This window comes from Balaenoptera physalus (assembly GCF_965194825.1).
Source record: "Balaenoptera physalus genome assembly, chromosome: X".
Classification (NCBI taxonomy): domain Eukaryota; kingdom Metazoa; phylum Chordata; class Mammalia; order Artiodactyla; family Balaenopteridae; genus Balaenoptera; species Balaenoptera physalus.
In genome coordinates this window covers 96,338,120-96,357,262 of record NC_138903.1, presented here as the reverse complement: position 1 = coordinate 96,357,262, position 19,143 = coordinate 96,338,120, and the positions used below count along the sequence as shown (strand labels likewise).

At 36.8% G+C, this 19,143-nt stretch overlaps 1 protein-coding gene across 3 annotated transcripts in view; it reads right to left on the bottom strand.

The window, feature by feature from the left end:
• COL4A5 (collagen type IV alpha 5 chain) overlaps nucleotides 1-19,143 on the bottom strand; it is a 245,053-nt gene that overhangs the window by 65,268 nt on the left and 160,642 nt on the right. For all 3 annotated transcript variants that reach the window (XM_082447507.1, XM_082447505.1, XM_082447506.1), the window contains exons 20-29: nucleotides 17,871-18,044; nucleotides 17,444-17,527; nucleotides 14,379-14,471; nucleotides 12,041-12,111; nucleotides 11,561-11,752; nucleotides 10,252-10,420; nucleotides 8,149-8,241; nucleotides 7,957-8,061; nucleotides 3,157-3,254; nucleotides 1,726-1,876 (exon numbers count right to left, since the gene is read on the bottom strand). In XM_082447507.1, the coding sequence (XP_082303633.1) occupies nucleotides 1,726-1,876; nucleotides 3,157-3,254; nucleotides 7,957-8,061; nucleotides 8,149-8,241; nucleotides 10,252-10,420; nucleotides 11,561-11,752; nucleotides 12,041-12,111; nucleotides 14,379-14,471; nucleotides 17,444-17,527; nucleotides 17,871-18,044 (1,230 nt within the window). The remainder of the gene's footprint in view (nucleotides 1-1,725; nucleotides 1,877-3,156; nucleotides 3,255-7,956; nucleotides 8,062-8,148; nucleotides 8,242-10,251; nucleotides 10,421-11,560; nucleotides 11,753-12,040; nucleotides 12,112-14,378; nucleotides 14,472-17,443; nucleotides 17,528-17,870; nucleotides 18,045-19,143) is intronic.

Here is a 19,143-nt window from a genome sequence, read left to right as displayed (position 1 = left end):
TGGGATCATATCTTGATAGGGGTTTGGTTAAACAGGAGTATGCATCTGTTAAAATCCAGAAAATGTACCCTTAAGATTTGCACATTTCATTTTTTTAACATCTTTATTGGAGTATAACTGCTTTACAATGGTGTGTTAGTTTCTGCTTTATAACAAAATGAATCAGTTATACATATACATATATCCCCAAATCTCTTCCCTCTTGCATCTCCCTCCCACCCTCCCTATCCCACCCCTCCAGGTGGTCACAAAGCACCGAGCTGATCTCCCTGTGCTATGTGGCTGCTTCCCACTAGCTATCTATTTTACATTTGGTAGTGTATCAAAAGAAAAAGAACAACCATAGACATGCATGCTGCAGTATTAAGGGAGAAGTGCATTGCAATTGTAATTTACTTTGAAATGCATTAAAAATAAGTCAATGAAAGGAGAAAGGGATGAACAAATATGTGACAAATCATGCATAGTAAAATGTTGATAGTAGAATATCAATGGTGGGTATACAGTAGTCACTGTAAAATTCTTTCTACTTTGCTATATATAAAAAAATTTTAAAAATTAAATGTTGGCAGAGAGATAAAATGTGAATTGTAGAATCTAGGTGGTAGATAGATGGGTTTTCACTGTACAATTCTTGTTAATTTTTCCGAGTTTGAGATTTTTCACAATAAAATATTTAAAAAACTATACTGAGATACCTACTTGTTTCCAACAGTTTGGCAAAAATCCAAGAGTTTATCAACATACTCATTTAGCAAGGCTGTGGGGAAACAAGCACACACATACATTTTTGGGGGGAGTGTAAAAAGGTACAAATGGAGAGGAATCAGTCAATATCTAGAAATGCATTTGCCCTTCCATTCAGAAAACCCATTTTTATTACTCTATTCTAACATTACACCTGTACACACATGAAATAACATGTATGCAAGATTATTCAGTGTGGCATTATTTCTAATAAGAAAATATTGCCAAAAACACAGTCTAGCAACTAGCAACTGGTAGAATAAACCATGGCATACTCAAGCAATTCAATACTAGGCAACTATTTTTAAAAAATCACAATCTCTATGTACTAACATGGAGGATTCTCTAGAATATAAAGTTAAATGAAATAAGTAAAGTGCAAAAGGTAGTACTCTATCTTTTGAGAAAGGTAGAAAATAAAAAAATATATATTCTTCTTTAGCACAGGGAGATCAGCTCGGTGCTTTGTGACCACCTAGAGGGGTGGGATAGGGAGGGTGGGAGGGAGACGCAAGAGGGAGGAGATATGGGGATATATGTATATGTATAGCTGATTCACTTTGTTATAAAACAGAAACTAACACACCATTGTAAAGCAGTTATACTCCAATAAAGATGTTAAACTATATATATGTATATATATATTCTTATTGGCTTGTATTTGTATGAAGGAACACCAGAAGGATAAATAAGTAACTAAAAAATGGCTATATGTGGGATGGGGAGGCACATAGTGGATGGATATGGGGTAAAGGGAAGACTTTTACAAAAGTGTTACTTCAATACATATATGATTGTATCATCTATACAATGAAATAAAACACAACATATACCAATGGAGGATTAAAAAAAAAAAGCCATGATAGAGTGGCAGCATGGGCTTTCTAGTTAATTGGGATTATCACCCATAAACTGTCACAACAGTTTCAATTTCCATAAATTTAAAAGCAAATTGAGAAGTAGCAACAGCCTCCATACCTTTTGGTCCAGGTAGCCCATCCAAGCCAGCTTGTCCTGGAGGACCTTGAGGTCCTGGGAAACCACGATCCCCTTTTGGACCAAGTATTCCTTTGAAACCTGGGAGTCCTGGAGGCCCAGGTGGCCCAGGTAGCCCAAATCCTGGTTCTCCCTTGAGCATACACATGATAAAACACAACAAAAACTCCCATGACTTTCTTGGTGTTTACTGTTTACTATAGCGAATTTAAAGCAGAAAATACAAGGTAATATTCCCGCCCCCCCTCCATGGTAAAGGGAGTAGGATAATTAAATGAAAAGTAATTGGTATGCAGGACAGAACATCTGGAAGGAGAGGAAACTGGGCTTTGTAAAACAAATTGAATTATTTGGTCTGGTTTCAGGACAAGAAAGAAATAACTGAGACAGCATGAGATTAAAGAACCAAAGTGATGAAATGTGATTACAGACTGGGTACTGTATTAGATGATTATTTTAAATCTGACCAAGTATGATAACAGAATTGTGGGTTTTCTATATAATGTGTTTACTTAGAGATGAATACTGAAGTATAGATATTTACAGGTGAAATGACACAATATTGAGATTTGGGTTCAAATACTTCAGCAAAGAAAAAAAGCGTAGATGAAGCAAATATGATAAAATCTTGATAATTTGGAATCTGAGTGATAGATATATGAAAGTTCACTGTATTATTCCTTTTACTTTTGCGTTCATTTGAAAAGGTTAATAATAAAATAAAAACAATCAACAGAGAGGTGATTTCTCACGAGAACTGTGGCCATGGTCAATTTTTCTTCCCATGGAAAAAAGTTATTGATAGTAATCATAAAAACACAGGAAGTTTAAATTAATTAAGCACAGAGAAAATACAGGAACAGTTAGGATAATTACGTACCATGGCAGTTTGCTGAAGACTGACTAAGGAAAATTTTAGATTAGCTAAAATGTAGTAAGAGGAATAGAAACCAACTCAAACATAGTACCATTATTAGTACTAAGTTGATAGCAATGATTTGCATTATGTATCTGGGATGGAGTTGGGACAGAGGGGAAAAGTATGAGAAGTACTTGACATGATATTCAACACCATTTCAACCAAACATCACACAGACATGGACAGAGATTAAATGGAATGATGGTACTACAGAAAAGCACAGGGGAAGCTGATGATTGTATTCTCTCATCTCATCTCATCATATAACCAGTCACTCTAAACAGGTTCAGAAACTTCTTTTTTTTTTGCTTCAAATTTGACCCCTTGGACTATTAAAAAGTGTTTGGAATTAAATATTTTTAAATAAAAATACAATAAGTTAAGTTTTATTTATACAGTGAAGACTTGGGATGATGTCTAAATCAAAATAGAGAAGGCTAAGGAAGGTAGGGGGAATAGAAAAAGAAGAAAAAGTAAATTAAAATGTCTCAGACCTTTAGTCCTGGAAAGCCTGGTGGCCCAGAAGGACCTTCTAGACCAATTCTTCCAGGTGTCCCAGGTGCTCCTGGAGGTCCTGGAATTCCAGGAAAACCTGTAAAATTAGAAGTCATTTTTTAATCTCCAAAGAGAAGACACTGTAAGAAAGATACCCAAACTCCCATTTTCACCCTATTCAATCATGCTTAGTGACTACAGTAAAATGGTAAAACCACAATGACATTCTAGATGACTACTTCAGACTAAGCCTTACAGACACCAGATATTCTCTCTCAATCACCATATGGTCCCCTATTATTGTCATATAGGACTAATGTGTGTGGAAGATATGCTTTTCTAAGGAAAATCAAAGCTATTACCAATGAGATAGAACTAAAATTAAGGAATGAATCCAACACAAAAATGCAGAGAAACTTTTCTTCTGCTTACATCTGGATACAGTATGATAAAAGACCTACTACATAATTCTGGAAGTGAGCTAAAAACAATTGCAGAAAATAAATAAGGAACCACAAGCTTTAAATGACACATTAAACAAGATGGACTTAATTGATATTTAGAGGACATTCCATCCAAAAACAACAGAATACACTTTCCTCTCAAGTGCTTGTGGAACATTCTCCAGGATAGATCATATCTTGGGTCCCAAATCAATCTTCGGTAAATTTAAGAAAATTGAAATCGTACCAAGTATCTTTTCCAACCACAACACTATGAGACTAGATATCAATTACAGGAAAAAAATCTGTAAAAAAACAAACACATGGAGGCTAAACAATACACTACTAAATAACCAAGAGATCACTAAAGAAATCAAAGAGGAAATTAAAAAATACCTAGAAACAAATGACAATGAAAACACGATGACCCAAAGCCTATGGGATGCAGCAAAAGTACCTATAAGAGGGAAGTATATAGCAATACAATCCTACCTCAAGAAACAAGAAAAATCTCAAATAAACAACCTAACATTACATCTAAAGCAATTAGAGAAAGAAGAACAAAAAACCCAAAGTTAGCAGAAGATAAGAAATCATAAAGATCAGATCAGAAATAAATGAAAAAGAAATGAAGGACACAATAGAAAAGATCAATAAAACTAAAAGCCAGTTCTTAGAGAAGATAAACAAAATTGACAAACCATTAGCCAGACTCATCAAGAAAAAAAGGGAGAAGACTCAAATCAATAGAATTAGAAATGAAAAAGGAGAATCAACAACTGACTGCAGAAATACAAAGGATCATGAGAGATTACTACAAGCAACTCTATGCCAATAAAATGGACAACCTGGAAGAAATGGACAGATTCTTAGAAAGGCACAACCTTCCGAGACAGAACCAGGAAGAAATAGAAAATATAAACAGACCAGTCACAAGCACTGAAATTGAGACTGTGATTAAAAATCTTCCCACAAAAAAAAGCCCAGGACCAGATGGCTTCACAGGAGAATTCTTTCAAACATTTAGAAAAGAGCTAACACCTATCCTTCTCAAAGTCTTTCAAAATATAACAGAGGGAGGAACCCTCCCAAACTCATTCTAAGAGGCCACCATCACCCTGATACCAAAACTAGACCAAGATGTCACAAAGAAAGAAAACTACAGGCCAATATCACTGATGAACATAGATGCAAAAATCCTCAACAAAATACTAGCAAACAGAATCCAACAGCACATTAAAAAGATCATACAACATGATGAAGTGGGGTTTATCCCAGGAATGCAAGGATTCTTCAATATACACAAATCAATCTATGTGATAAACCATATTAACAAATTGAAGGAGAAAAACCATATGATCATCTCAATAGATGCAGAAAAAGTTTTTGACAAAATTCAACACCCATTTAGGATAAAAACCCTCCAGAAAGTAGGCATAGAGGGAACTTACTTCAACATAATAAAGCCCATATATGACAAACCCACAGCCAACATCGTTCTCAATGGTGAAAAACTGAAACCATTGCCTCTAAGATCAGGAACAAGGTTGGCCACTCTCACCACTATTATTCAACATAGTTTTGGAAGTTTTAGCCACAGCAATCAGAGAAGAAAAAGAAATAAAAGGAAGCCAAATGGGAAAAGAAGAAGTAAAGCTGTCACTGTTTGCAGATGACATGATACTATACATAGAGAATCCTAAAGATGCTACCAGAAAACTACTAGAGCTAATCAATGAATTTGGTAAAGTAGCAGGATACAAAAGTAATGCACAGAAATCTATGGCATTCCTATACACAAATGATGAAAAATCTGAAAGAGAAATTAAGGAAATACTCCCATTTACTACTGCAACAAAAAGAACAAAACACCTAGGAATAAACCTACCTAAGGAGACAAAAGACCTGTATGCAGAAAAATATAAGACACTGATGAAAGAAATTAAAGATGATACAAACAGATGGAGAGATATACCATGCCCTTGGATTAGAAGAATCAACACTGTGAAAATGACTATACTACCCAAAGCAATCTACAGATTCAATGCAATCCCTATCAAACTACCAATGGCATTTTTCACAGAACTAGAACAAAAAATTTCACAATTTGTATGGAAACACAAAAGACCCGAATAGCAAAAGCAATCTTGAGAAAGAAAAAATGGAGCTGGAGGAATCAGACTCCCTGATTTCAGACTGTACTACAAATCTACAGTAATGAATACAGTATGGTACTGGCACAAAAACAGAAATATAGGCCAATGGAACAGGATTGAAAGCCCAGAGGTAAACCCATGCACATATGGTCACCTTATTTTTGATAAAGGAGGCAAGAATATACAATGGAGAAAAGACAGCCTCTTCAATAAGTGGTGCTGGGAAAACTGGACAGCTACATGTAAAAGAATGAAATTAGAACACTCCCTAACACCATACACAAAAATAAACTCAAAATGGATTAAAGACCTAAAGGTCAGGGCAGACACTATAAAACTCTTAGAGGAAAGCATAGGCAGAACCCTCTATGACATAAATCACAGCAAGATACTTTTTGACCCACCTCCTAGAGAAATGGAAATAAAAACAAAAATAAACAAATGGGACCTAATGAAACTTAAATGCTTTTGCACAGCAAAGGAAACCATAAAGAAGACGAAAAGACAACCCTCAGAATGGGAGAAAATACTTGCAAATGAAGCAACTGACAAAGGATTAATCTCCAAAATTTATAAGACTCTCATGCAGCTCAATATCAAAAAAACAAACAACCCAATCCAAAAATAGGCCGAAGACCTAAATAGACATTTCTCCAAAGAAGATATACAGATTGCCAACAAACACATGAAAGGATGCTCAGCATCACTAATCATTAGAGAAATGCAAATCAAAACGACAATGAGGTATCACCTCACATCAGTCAGAATGGCCATCATCAAAAACTCTACAAACAATAAATGCTGGAGAGGGTGTGGAGAAAAGGGAAGACTCTTGCACTGTTGGTGGGAATGTAAATTGATACACCCACTAGGGAGAACAGTATGGAGGTTCCTCAAAAAACTAAAAGTAGAACTACCATATGACCCAGCAATCCCACTACTGGGCATATACCCTGAGAAAACCATAATTCAAAAAGAGTCATGTACTACAATGTTCATTTCAGCACTATTTACAATAGCCAGGACATGGAAGCAACCTAAGTGTCCATCGACAGATGAATGGATAAAGATGTGGCACATATATACAATGGAATATTACTCAGCCATAAAAAGAAACAAAATTGAGTTATTTGTAGTGAGCTGCATGGACCTAGAGTCTGTCATACAGAGTGAAGCAAGTCAGAAAGAGAAAAACAAATACTGTATGCTAACACATATATATGGAATGTAAAAAAAAAATGGTTATGAAGAACCTAGGGGCAGGACAGGAATAAAGACACAGACGTAGAGAATGGACTTGAGGACACAGGGAGGGGGAAGGGTAAGCTGGGACGAAGTGAGAGAGTGGCATGGACATATATACACTACCAAATGTAAAACAGATAGCTAGTGGGAAGCAGCCACATGGCACAGGGAGATCAGCTCGGTGCTTTGTGACCACCTAGAGGGGTAGGATAGGGAGGGTGAGAGGCAGGGAGATGCAAGAGGGAAGAGATATCGGGATATATGTATATGTATAGCTGATTCACTTTGTTATAAAGCAGAAACTAACACACCATTGTAAAGCAATTATACTCCAATAAAGATATTAAAAAAATTGCAGATATTATACACATATATACACAACAAATCAAATCTGACTCTTGAAGTCATTTAGTATAAATGAGTAAGGACATGTTTAAGCACTGCTCTCAAACCAGTGCACACTCTTGCCTTTCATGAGAAAAGAAATTCTGTGAAGAATAAAGCATAACTGAAGCAACAGCCCTAAAAATTTCAGTAAATCAAGAGAATATGATTTAGGATAAAACATTACTTGGATATATGTGTGCAATAAATGTGTTTTCTGTTTAATACAATCCATTCATTTAACAAATATCTACTGAGCACTTAATATGTGCCAGGGACTTTTCTGAGCCCTGAAAATATAGTGGTGAACACAAAAGACAATAATTACTGTGATTTTTAAAGCTTGTATGTCATTTTTGCATATCTAGGATTTTGATATTTTCTTGTCTAGAATGTTTTACATAAAGACAATGAAACTATAGTACATACATGCTGTGACTTTACCCTTACATTCTTTATTGCACATAGAAAAAGCTGCACGAATATACTTTATTTGTTGTGTGAACTATATCAAAGAATAATATCATACTAACCAGCTAACCTACCTTGCCTGCTACCCAGTCCTACATACCTTTGGGACCAGGTGGTCCAGGAAGCCCGATTCCAGGGATACCTGGTTCTCCTTTGCTACCAGGTATACCTGGCAAGCCTGGCTGGCCTGGGAGTCCAGGTTCACCTACGGAGAAACAGCAGTTTTTTGGAAGTAGCCAAAGAAAGAAACCAACAAGTGTTGAAGACATGGTCAAATAAATTCCTCACATACCTGGAAGACCTACTTCACCATCTCTGCCTGGTTTACCAGGCAAGCCAGGCTTCCCTGGCTGTGTTATGGTCTGACCTGGATCACCTTTAGGACCTAAGAACAAGTGGGAATTAATAGTGAATGGGAAGTGTTCACTTGACTAAAGATCTCCACTAATTAAAACAAAAAAGAAAGTACTTACAATCTTCTAAAAATTCAAACTAACAAAAATCCACGAGAAAAACAATCCTATATATATTTTCAAGGATAAGATACTAAAGATAAAGATACTAAACAGAAGGATGAAATTTCAAAGAGAAAAGTAAATGACAGTTTTAAGGGTTTCCATGAAGATGGCATCTATAAAAATATTAGGCATCTATAAAAATATTTTCTAAATGTAGGTCAAAAGAAAAATACTTCTTTTTGGTTAACTAGTGGTACTTTAAGGTTTTATGTGTGCAAAGTCCAAGTACAACTACTTCTCATTTATTGAAATAAGAATTTGAAATAGGCTCAGGACAAAGATGGATTTCTTAAACATGACATAAAAAGCACTAACCATGAGAGAAAAGGTTGATATATTTGACTACATTCAAATTGACTTCTGTTCATTAAAGACACCATACAGAGAGTGAAAATGGCAAGCCATAGTGAATTAAGATTTTGCAAAATAAATAGCTAATAAAGAACTAATACACATAATATACACACACACACACACACACACACACACACACACACACACATATATTCCTCCCAATCAATAAGAAAAAGAAACAATCCAAAAGAAAAAATGGTCAAAACACTTGAATAGACATTTCACAAACAGAAATTCAAATGGTCAACAAACACATGAAAAGGTGGTAAACATTGATATAATCAGAGAAATATAAAATAAAACTGCCATGAGATATATCACACTCAACAGACTGGCAAAAATGAAAAAGTCTAACAATATAAAATACTTATGAGGATATAGAGCAACAAGAAACCTCTAATACTGCTGGTGGGAGTATAAATTGGTACAATTGCTTTGGACGTAGTTTGGAATTATCTAGTAAAGCTGAAGATGTATTTATTCTATGCCTCAAGAATGCTAATCTTAAATATATACCCTAGCCTAGGGATTGGCAAATTTTTTTCTGTAAAGGACCAGACAGCATATACTTTAGGCTTTGTGGGCCATCTGGTCTCTGTAGCAACAACAACTCTGCAGTAGTAGTGCAAAAGCAAGCATAAACAATAGTGAATGGCTGTGGATGTGTTCAAATAAAATTTTCATTTATGACAACATGTGGAGGGCCAGAGTTGTAGTTTGCTGATCTCTGTCACAGAGCAGTGTATGCACATGTACACCAGAAATATATATAAAAGAATGCACATAGAAGCATTACTCATAATAGGCCTGAACTATAAATAACCCAACTGTCCATTAACAATAGAATGCATAAAGCAATGGTGATACACACACACACACACACACACACACACAGTGGGATACTGTACAGCAGTGAAAATGAATATGCTATATCCATACACAAAGGTAACACAAAGAATACCTACCCTATGCTTCCATTAATATAATGCTCAAAAGGAAGCATAATTAAAGTACTTTGTTTAGGAATACATATCTAGGTGATAAAACTATATATGGAAGGAAATTATGCAAAAGTCAGGACAGTGTTTACCTTTGGAGAAATGGAAGGGGATTATGATCAGGAAAGGACAGAGAGAGGAGGATAGGGGTTTCGAGGATGCTGGCAATGATGTGTTTCTTGACGTGTGAGGTAGTTACGTGTGTGTTTCCATTATAATTATTTGTTAAACTTTGCATTATATATATCATGTACATTATATATATCATGCACTTAAAAACAACAACAGTAACAATAAATACAGTCAAAAAATTTAAAGAGAAGCCCCTCTTAAAACACACACACACACACACACACACACACACACACATTTATGTTTCCCTGCTAAGAAGCTCTGAAAAGCCCAAATATAAATGGCGACGGAAACACAACTCTCATAAAAGGAAGCCAAGAATGGCTAAAAGATAATAAATACATTTCTGCTTTTAAGCACCAAACTAAAAACAAACAACCATAGTAAACTCACCTGGTATTCCTGGCTGGCCTGGATTTCCTGCTACACCTTGTATGCCTTTTTCACCTGGTGGGCCTGGAGGGCCAAAACCAAGAGGGCCCATAGGCCCCCTATTTCCTGGGAGACCTGGCAAACCTGGGTTCCCAGGGGGACCTCTTTCACCCTTAAAAGCAATTCCACCCTGAAAAGGGAAAAATTTAATACAGAAACATACAGATATAACAGCTATCTGTAGGTTGGTATTACTAAGTACAACTAGAGAAATGATACAGCCATAAATAGTTCTTAAAAACTGCATAAGTGTGTGTTATTATGGGGTGGTATGTGTGATCACTCTACTTATTCATTTTTTTAACAAATATTTTTGAGTTCCTACTATGTGCCAGGTGCTGGTGATAAAGCAAAGAATAAAAATAGGCAAAAATCTCTGCATTCATGAAGCTTACATTCAAAAATCTCTGCGTTCATGAAGTCAAGAAGTTTACAGCCTAGCTAACATTTAATAAAATAGCACTTTCTACTTAAATATCCCGGGCTGTGTGTTGTGCACAAAATAAGAATCTATTCATTTATCTTCAATCTTTAGGCTCCATGGCACATTTAACACAGCCATCTACTCACACTAATCTCTAAGCTCACTTTATATAAAAACCAAATTAGTCTTTTGTTGTCTGGTCTAAAAAAAACCAGACAAGGCTATGTGGGATAAGAAAAGGGGGGGCTTCCCTGGTGGCGCAGTGGTTGAGAATCTGCCTGCCAATGCAAGGGACACGGGTTCGAGCCCTGGTCTGGGAAGATCCCACATGCCACGGAGCAACTGGGCCTGTGAGCCACAATTACTGAGCCTGCGCGTCTGGAGCCTGTGCTCCGCAACAAGAGAGGCCGCGATGGTGAGAGGCCTGCGCACCGCGATGAAGAGTGGTCCCCACTTGCCACAACTAGAGAAAGCCCTTGCACAGAAACGAAGACTCAACACAGTCATAAATAAATAAATAAATAAATAAATAAAAAAGAACGTGAATTAAAAAAAAAAAAAAGAAAAGGGGAACCTCACAGTGACCCATAAGCATCTTAACCTCCTGCCTACCTAGTCATAGCAAATATTACTCAATATAGCAGTGGGTTAAGCAGAAAGAATTAATAAAACCACTGAGAAAAGAACTGTAAAGAAACCCTACGTAGTCAATAACAATGTACCATTAGTATATATAATCACATTCTTTTAAGCATTGATTACATGTTGATCTCAGCACCAGGCCTATCCTAGGAAACATCACTAACAATTTGGCATGACAAAACCAAGAATATCAAACCAACTCACAGGTTCTCCTTTGGGGCCAGGAAGCCCTGGCAATCCATCCTGTCCAGGGGTGCCAGGTAAACCAGGAAGCCCTGGAGCTCCAGGAGAACCCAAATCTCCTTTGTCACCCTTCATTCCTGGAAAAGTGAGGATGTCACCAGGTTCACCTTTAGGTCCGGGAAAGCCTGGAGCGCCTGGAGCTCCTGGTATGCCCTGAGGAGAGGGAGGGGGGGCAATAAAGAGGGGAAAAAGAAGACAGAGAAAAAGGAAATCAGTTTCTTTTTTTCTAATACTTTCTCCAGTTTATCCCATCAACCTGCCCAATAACGTTTAGTGTACCAAGCTATGAGTCAAGTGAGACATATGAGTCAGCGAGAGTGAAACAATCAAATATATCATAATAAGAAAACTAAATTTCTTTTATATATATCCACAAGTGAAAATCAAAGTGTAAGTGGGTTTCTTCTACTTCTTTTGTTATATAATATACTCAAAACTTACTGTTAATCCTTTGGGACCGGTTGCACCAGCGTGTCCTTTTTCACCCTTCTGTCCAGGGAAACCAAGAGATCCTAATACACACACATACACACACACACACACACACACACACACACACACACACACAGAGTAATGTGAGCTTTGAGCTTGAAATCCTGACAAAGCTCATATAAAAATCAGCAAGTCAGGAAGTCAAGTTTTAAAATAAGAATGCCAGACTTCCCCAGTGGTGCAGTGGTTAAGAATCTACCTGCCAATGCACCAATGCAGGGGACATGGGTTCAATCCCTGGTCCAGGAAGATCCCACATGCCGTGGAGCAACTAAGCCCATGTGCCACAACTGCTGAGCCTGCACTCTAGAGCCTGCGAGCCACAACTACTGAGCCCGTGAGCCACAACTAATGATCCCACGTGCCACAACTACTGAAGCCCGCACGCCTAGAGCCCGGGCCCTGCAACTAGAGAAGCCACCGCAATGAGAAGCCCGGGCACCACGACGAAGAGTAGCCCCCACTCGCCACAACTAGAGGAAGCCCGCGCGCAGCAATGAAGACCCAACACAGCCAAAAATAAATAAATAAATAAATTAATTAAATAAATTAAAGAAAGAAAGAAAGAATGCCATTCAATCCCATTTAACATTTTGATTTTTTTCTATTCTATGCTCTGAAGGTGAGGAGATATCCTTTCTTTTAGGTAAATCTAATATTTCCTTGTACATACAGCATTGTATCCTTAGGTATTTCCAATTCCAAAGCCTCTCAGAGCTCGCAGCTACCAAGTACTATGCACAGAAATGCTCGGCTCTTATAACCACCCCATTGCCAAGGTGAGAAGGAGATAAGGACAAAGTCTGTGTATCTTTCTTTGTTCTTACTTAAACAATTTTCCTAGATTCCTACCAATTCTTTCTTTGGTTTGTCACTCCCTAAAATTTGGTTTATGAGAAAGAATTGGTGCTCAAAGCCTAGAGGAAATATTACTAAAGCAGTGCTCTCAAAATGGGTCCCTGGACCAGCTGCATCAGCATCACCTGGGCACTGGTTAGAAATGCTAATTCTTGGGTCCTCCACCCCAGGTCTACTGAATCAGAAATTTGGGGGGTGGGACCCAGGAATCTGGGTTTTAACAAGCCCTCCAAGTAATTCTGATGCACTCCCAAGTTTGAAAACCACTAGACTGGAAGTACAAGGCTAGATGATTAACTTCTAGGGGCAGCTATAAGACTTGCTGAAAATCTATTGCCAAGCACCAAATGTGTGTTTGGCAGACACACTAGACAGAAAGGTAAGAGATCTGGTATCTATTCTCAGCCCTGACTGACTCAGACATGAAGTGTGATTTCAAGAGAATATAATACTGGGAAACCCCAAGAGGCAGTTGAGTAAAAGAGTTGTGGGTCTGAGGTGTATCAAATATGGTTCTGATTGGAAATGGGGAAGGGGGAGTTATATATAGAAAGAGGAAGACAAATATCATATGATATCACTTATATGTGGAATTTACAAACAGGGTACAAATGAACTTATCTACAAAACAGAAATAGAGTTACAGATGTAGAAAACAAACTTATGGCTACAAGGGGGGTAAGGGAGGAGGGGGATAAATTGGGAGACTGGAATTGACATATACACACTACTATACATAAAATAGATAACTAATAAGGACCTACTATATAGCACAGAGAACTCTACTCAATACTCTGTAATGGCCTATAATGGGAAAAGAATCTAAAAAAGAGTGGATATATGTATATGTATAACTGATTCACTTTGCTGTAGACATGAAACTAACACAACATTTAAATCAACTATACTCCAATAAAAAATTTTTTTAAAACAAGAAAGAAGAACATTTAAAATTTTTTTAATTTTTAAAAATTAAAAAAAATAAAGAAGAATATTGGCAGTTGATTGCCAAACTCTGGTAGAAGACCGTTTCTTAATGACAACATGTGATACATCCCAATGACTAGAATCTTGACCACTGAAAACCATATTCAGGGGCCAGGTATTATGAACATTTTCCCCAGTTTTCTGGAATAAAGAGGTCTGACTCTGTATAAGTTATTTTCCTCACCATATGGAAAATAAGGAAGATATTTTTCCTGGAGTAATACTGTTGAAATTCTTTAATAGAAAATGATGGTAGCTTCAGCTACTGGAAACAAGAGCATAATTTATTTCATAGCAGATAGTGACATTTCATATTTAATTATTTATGGATGTGAGTGACTAGCCATAAAATGAGAAACTGGCATCATTTAAAACTATAATAAGCTCACTAATATCTAGCCAAGAAATATTTTTAAGGTTGCCCTGAGGAAGAATGTTTTACCTGGGGGACCTGGAAGACCTGGCAAACCAGGTTCACCTGGAGGCCCTGAAACACCAGTTCCAATACAGTTGAAGCAGGTGTCACCCTTGTCACCTAGAGAAAACCATAATAAAAAACAAATTTTACTTGAAGGTGTACATATACCTTCTTTAGATAGGTTCTAAAGAAGTTAGCACTAAGGGACAATATTCCTACCTAACAGTGTAGTTCGAGAAGCCTATATCTAGAATCAATTTACTTGATAAATATTTACTGAGCACCTACTATGCGCCAAGCACTGTTCGAGGAGTTTGTAATACATTGATAAACAAAACAGACAAAATCCATACCTTCACAGTGTTTACATTCTACCAGTGGCTGGGTAAGTGAAATTGGATATGCTTAGGGGTGGGTGGCAGGTTGCAATTTTAAATAGGGTGGTCAGGATAAGACCTCACTGAGAAGATGACACGTGATTAAAAAAACTTAAAGGACATGGCACATGCATAACGACTGTAGAGCAGTCCAGGTAGAAAGAGTAGCCATGTTTGGCATATAGAAGGAACATCAAGGAGAACAGATTGCGGGAGTACAGTGAGGAAGGGGAACCAGGTCAGACAGTTAACAGGTTATAACAAGTGGCATATCATAAAATATCACATAGGCCACCACAAAGACTGTGGCTTTTACTGTGAGCAAAATGAGAATCTAGGAGAAGAAATTAAACAGAAAAGCAACATGATATGACTTAAGTTTTAAAAGGATGACTCTGATTGCTATGTTAATAGTATAATCTAAGAACAAGGATGGAAACGGTAACCACATAAGTGGCTACTGCTGAAGTGATCTAGGAGAGATAGTAGCTCATTCCAGAGTGACAGCAATGAACATGGTGAGAATTGGTTAGATTCTGGACATATTTGAAAGTAGAGCCAATAGGGTTTTCTCATGGATCATATATAGAATGCTAAAGAAGAAGGGAATCAAGGATGACTCCGTGACAGATCAAAGGTCGAAATGTAAAAGGCAAAAACGATAAAGCTTTTAGAAGAAAACATAGAGGAATATCATCAGGTCCTTGGGATAAGCAAAGATTTCTAAAACAGAACATAAACAGCACTAACCATAATAGAGGACATTAATAATATGACTTCTTTTAATTAACAACTTCTGTTCAAGAAAAGACGTGAGTAAAAAAGCAAGTCACAGAATGGGAGAATATATTTGTGATACATATATCCAACAACCCAATTAAAATAGAAAAAGATAGGTACTTTACAAAAAGAATGTACAGACTATAAGAAAAGAGGCACAGCATCAATAAGTTGTGAGGGAAATGGAAACTAAATCCTCTTTGTAAAATGGTTTGGTGATATCTATGGAATCAAAGATACATCTACCTTATGACCCAGCAATTCCATTACCAGGTTTACACAACAGAAATGAATGCTTATGTCCTACAAAATATATATATATATATATATATATGAATGTTCATAGCAGCTTTATTCATAATAGCCCCAGACCAAATGTCTATTAACATTAGAATGGATGAATATGAATAGGAATATTCATTCAATGAAATACCAAAGAGCAGTGAAAAAATACTGCTACAAACAAAAACATGGATATACCTCACAGATATAATATTAAGCAAAAGAAACCAGATAAAATATTAAGACATAAAAGAGCCCATACTGTATGAGTCCATTTATACAAGTTCAAAGTTAGGCAAACTGTTTGATTGAGGATACAACAGTGGTTACCTTTGGGAGTGCTGACTAGGACGCACAAGAGAGTCTTCTAGAGTCTTGGAAAAGTTCTATATTTTGATTTAGACAGTAGTTACACGGGAGGTAATAGATAGACATACACACAGAGAGATATACATATAGAGACAGAGTATGTATAGGAGGAGACATATCTGTAGAGAGAGAGACATATCTATACCTATATCTATATCTAATATATACGATATGCCAGGAAGGTCGGAAGAAAAACAGAGCATGTAATATACTGAAAACCAAGTGAAGAAAGTGTTTAAAGAATGGAAAAATCAAGGAAATAATGGACTGAGACTTGATATTTGAATTGGCAATGAACAGGCTGCTGATGACTTTGACAAAAGCAGCATCTGTGGAGTGGTGGGGGGAGGGGAGTGAAGTCCTAAGGAGTATGTTTAAGAGAAAATGAGAGTAGAGTTATCTAGAGACAGTGAGTAGAAAATTCTTGAAGAGTTTTGCTACAAATGGAAGCAGAGGAATGGCGTAGTATCTGGCAGCGGAAGTGGGATTATGATAAAATATTTTTAGATGGGTGAAAAAAGCATATTTGTATACTGCTGGGAATGATCCAGTAAAAGGGGAAAATCGATGATATGGGAGAGACAAGAATTTCTGGAATGAATTTTGGGTGGGGGGGAACAAGAGGAAACTTAACCTATTGTACAAACAGAAGAATTGCTTTAGATAGGAGCAGTAACAATAATAGGCAGGAAGGCAGAATATAGGGGCAAAGGTGCAAATAGGTGGGTAAATATGGTGGTGGCGGCAATCTGTGGAAGTTCTCTTGTTATTGCTTCAACTGGTCAGTGGAGGAGGAAGCAAAGTCAGAATCCTAAAATGAGAATGGAAGAGGAGGTGTTAGAAGTTCGAAGAGAGAAGAGAAGGCACAGGCTCAGAAGAGGTGGTAATTTGGAATTACCAGGGCTGTGCTTTTGTTCGAAGTGAGTACAATGGCAGGAGAGGAGGGCAAAGGTGTCAAGAGTTTATGCATGAGATTGATTATGGAATTTAAGCTGGGTTAAGAGAGAAGAAAGGACATCAGAAGGTTGAGGGACAGTCAAAGTTGGTAGGTTTCAGTGAGTGTGAAGTAATGTTGGAGTCAGGTTATTAGAGGTAGTAAGCTAGAAAGATAGGATGTAGTGGTCACAAAACGAGATTCGGGAAATCAAAATATGGAAGTGTGCACTACTGGTAATGTGTGGTCTTGGGGTATGACCATGGGAGTGAGTGGCTGAGCTAGGGTGGAGGATATAGGGGATTTTGCTGATGATTTCAAAGGATGAAGGAATATGGGAATCAAACCTTTCACTCCTTGTTCTCCTTGGAGTCCTCTATCACCTGGAGATCCTGGAGGGCCAGGAGGGCCTGCTTCACATACCTCATCACCTGAGATAAGATAAAACAAGAACAGCAAGCCAATTGTTGTAAAATATCCAGAAGACAACAAAGAGAAAGTCTGATAGGCTAGAAAAAAAAAAGATCTATTTTCAGTTATTTCTCTGCATTAATACAACTACCTATAAACAAAAGGAAGATATAATATTAGTGAGACTTTGAAGAACAAATCTAAATATCAAAGAATCACCAAAAAATCAAAAGTAGAAGCAGTGGAAGAATATTTAGCTATCAGAAATACAAAGAATGATGCCAACCTTCAGCTAGATTCACTTATAAATAAAGACAAAACAAAAACAACAATAGAACTTAACAGGAAAAAACTATAGCTTACTAGGAGGGATGTGAGGGCCAGGAGGGCCAGGAGGCCCTGGAAGGCCAGGAGCCCCAGGCTGTCCATCAAGTCCAGGAGATCCAGGAATGGAAATTCCAGGTGGACCTTCATCACCTTTCTGGCCCCTTTCCCCAGGAAAGCCAGGGGGCCCAGGAGGACCTGTAACTGCAAGTCCTAAAATAAAAACAAATACCCATTAAAAGTGATCAAAATGATCTTATTTTAGACATATTACTTTGGGTCTCAATGAGACATTAAGTAATGATAAGATCTTCCTTTAATGTATAATACTGGTTAGGTTCTTAGTTTTTTCTATGAGAATCAACACCTAGGGAAAAGATGGAAAGTTCCAATAATGTAAGTACTACTTTGAGTATAAGAAAGAATAATTTAAAGTAGCTTTATTACTTTTGGAAATGTACTAATAACTAACTCTCTACTCACTCTCCTTTGACACTATGATCTTTTAATCTCAGAAATACCAGGAAGCCATTTACAGGAAAAAAAGAGGCATCTCAAAGTTCTCATGTAAACGTGGCTCTGTTTCTGGACATTCTTCTGTTCCACTATCTGTTCCTGCACCATTAACACACTTTTTCATTACTACAGCTTTATAATGTTTTCAAAACTGGTAAAGAAAATATACACATCTTTGTTCTTTTTAAAATCATCTTCACTACACTTACAAATCTACTCTTCTAAGTGAATTTCAGAGTCAGCTTGTCAGTTTCATTTTAAAAAAACATTGTAATTTTGAATGAGATTAATTTGAATTTGAAGATTAAATTTTGGTAGAATCGCCTGTATATAATATTGAGTTCTCGCATCAAGTAATAATTAAGTATTATATCTTTCCATTTATTAATTTTATATTATTTAATAGTATTTTACAAAGTTATGAAAGAGATCTTACTTATCTTTTGTTTGGTTTATTCATGGGTAAATTTGATTGCTAATGTCAGTTTTATGACTGTTACTTTTGTTAACTGGATTTTATCCTTTTATATGTTTAATTATTTTATTGCTGGTTTAGAGGAAGGTAAGTTATTTAAGTTTGCAACTCATATTTGGCTACCTTGCAAACATTCTAAGTTCTGGTAATTTGTCATTTGATTCTTTTAGGCTCTATGGGTAGATTATCACATGGCCTGTGAATAACCAAAATTTGGTTTGCTTTTTGTTTTTTATCCATACACCTCTTTTTTTTCCAGACTTAGTATGCTGGCTGGGATCTTCCGTATAAGAACAAACAGTATTGGTGACCATATCTTTA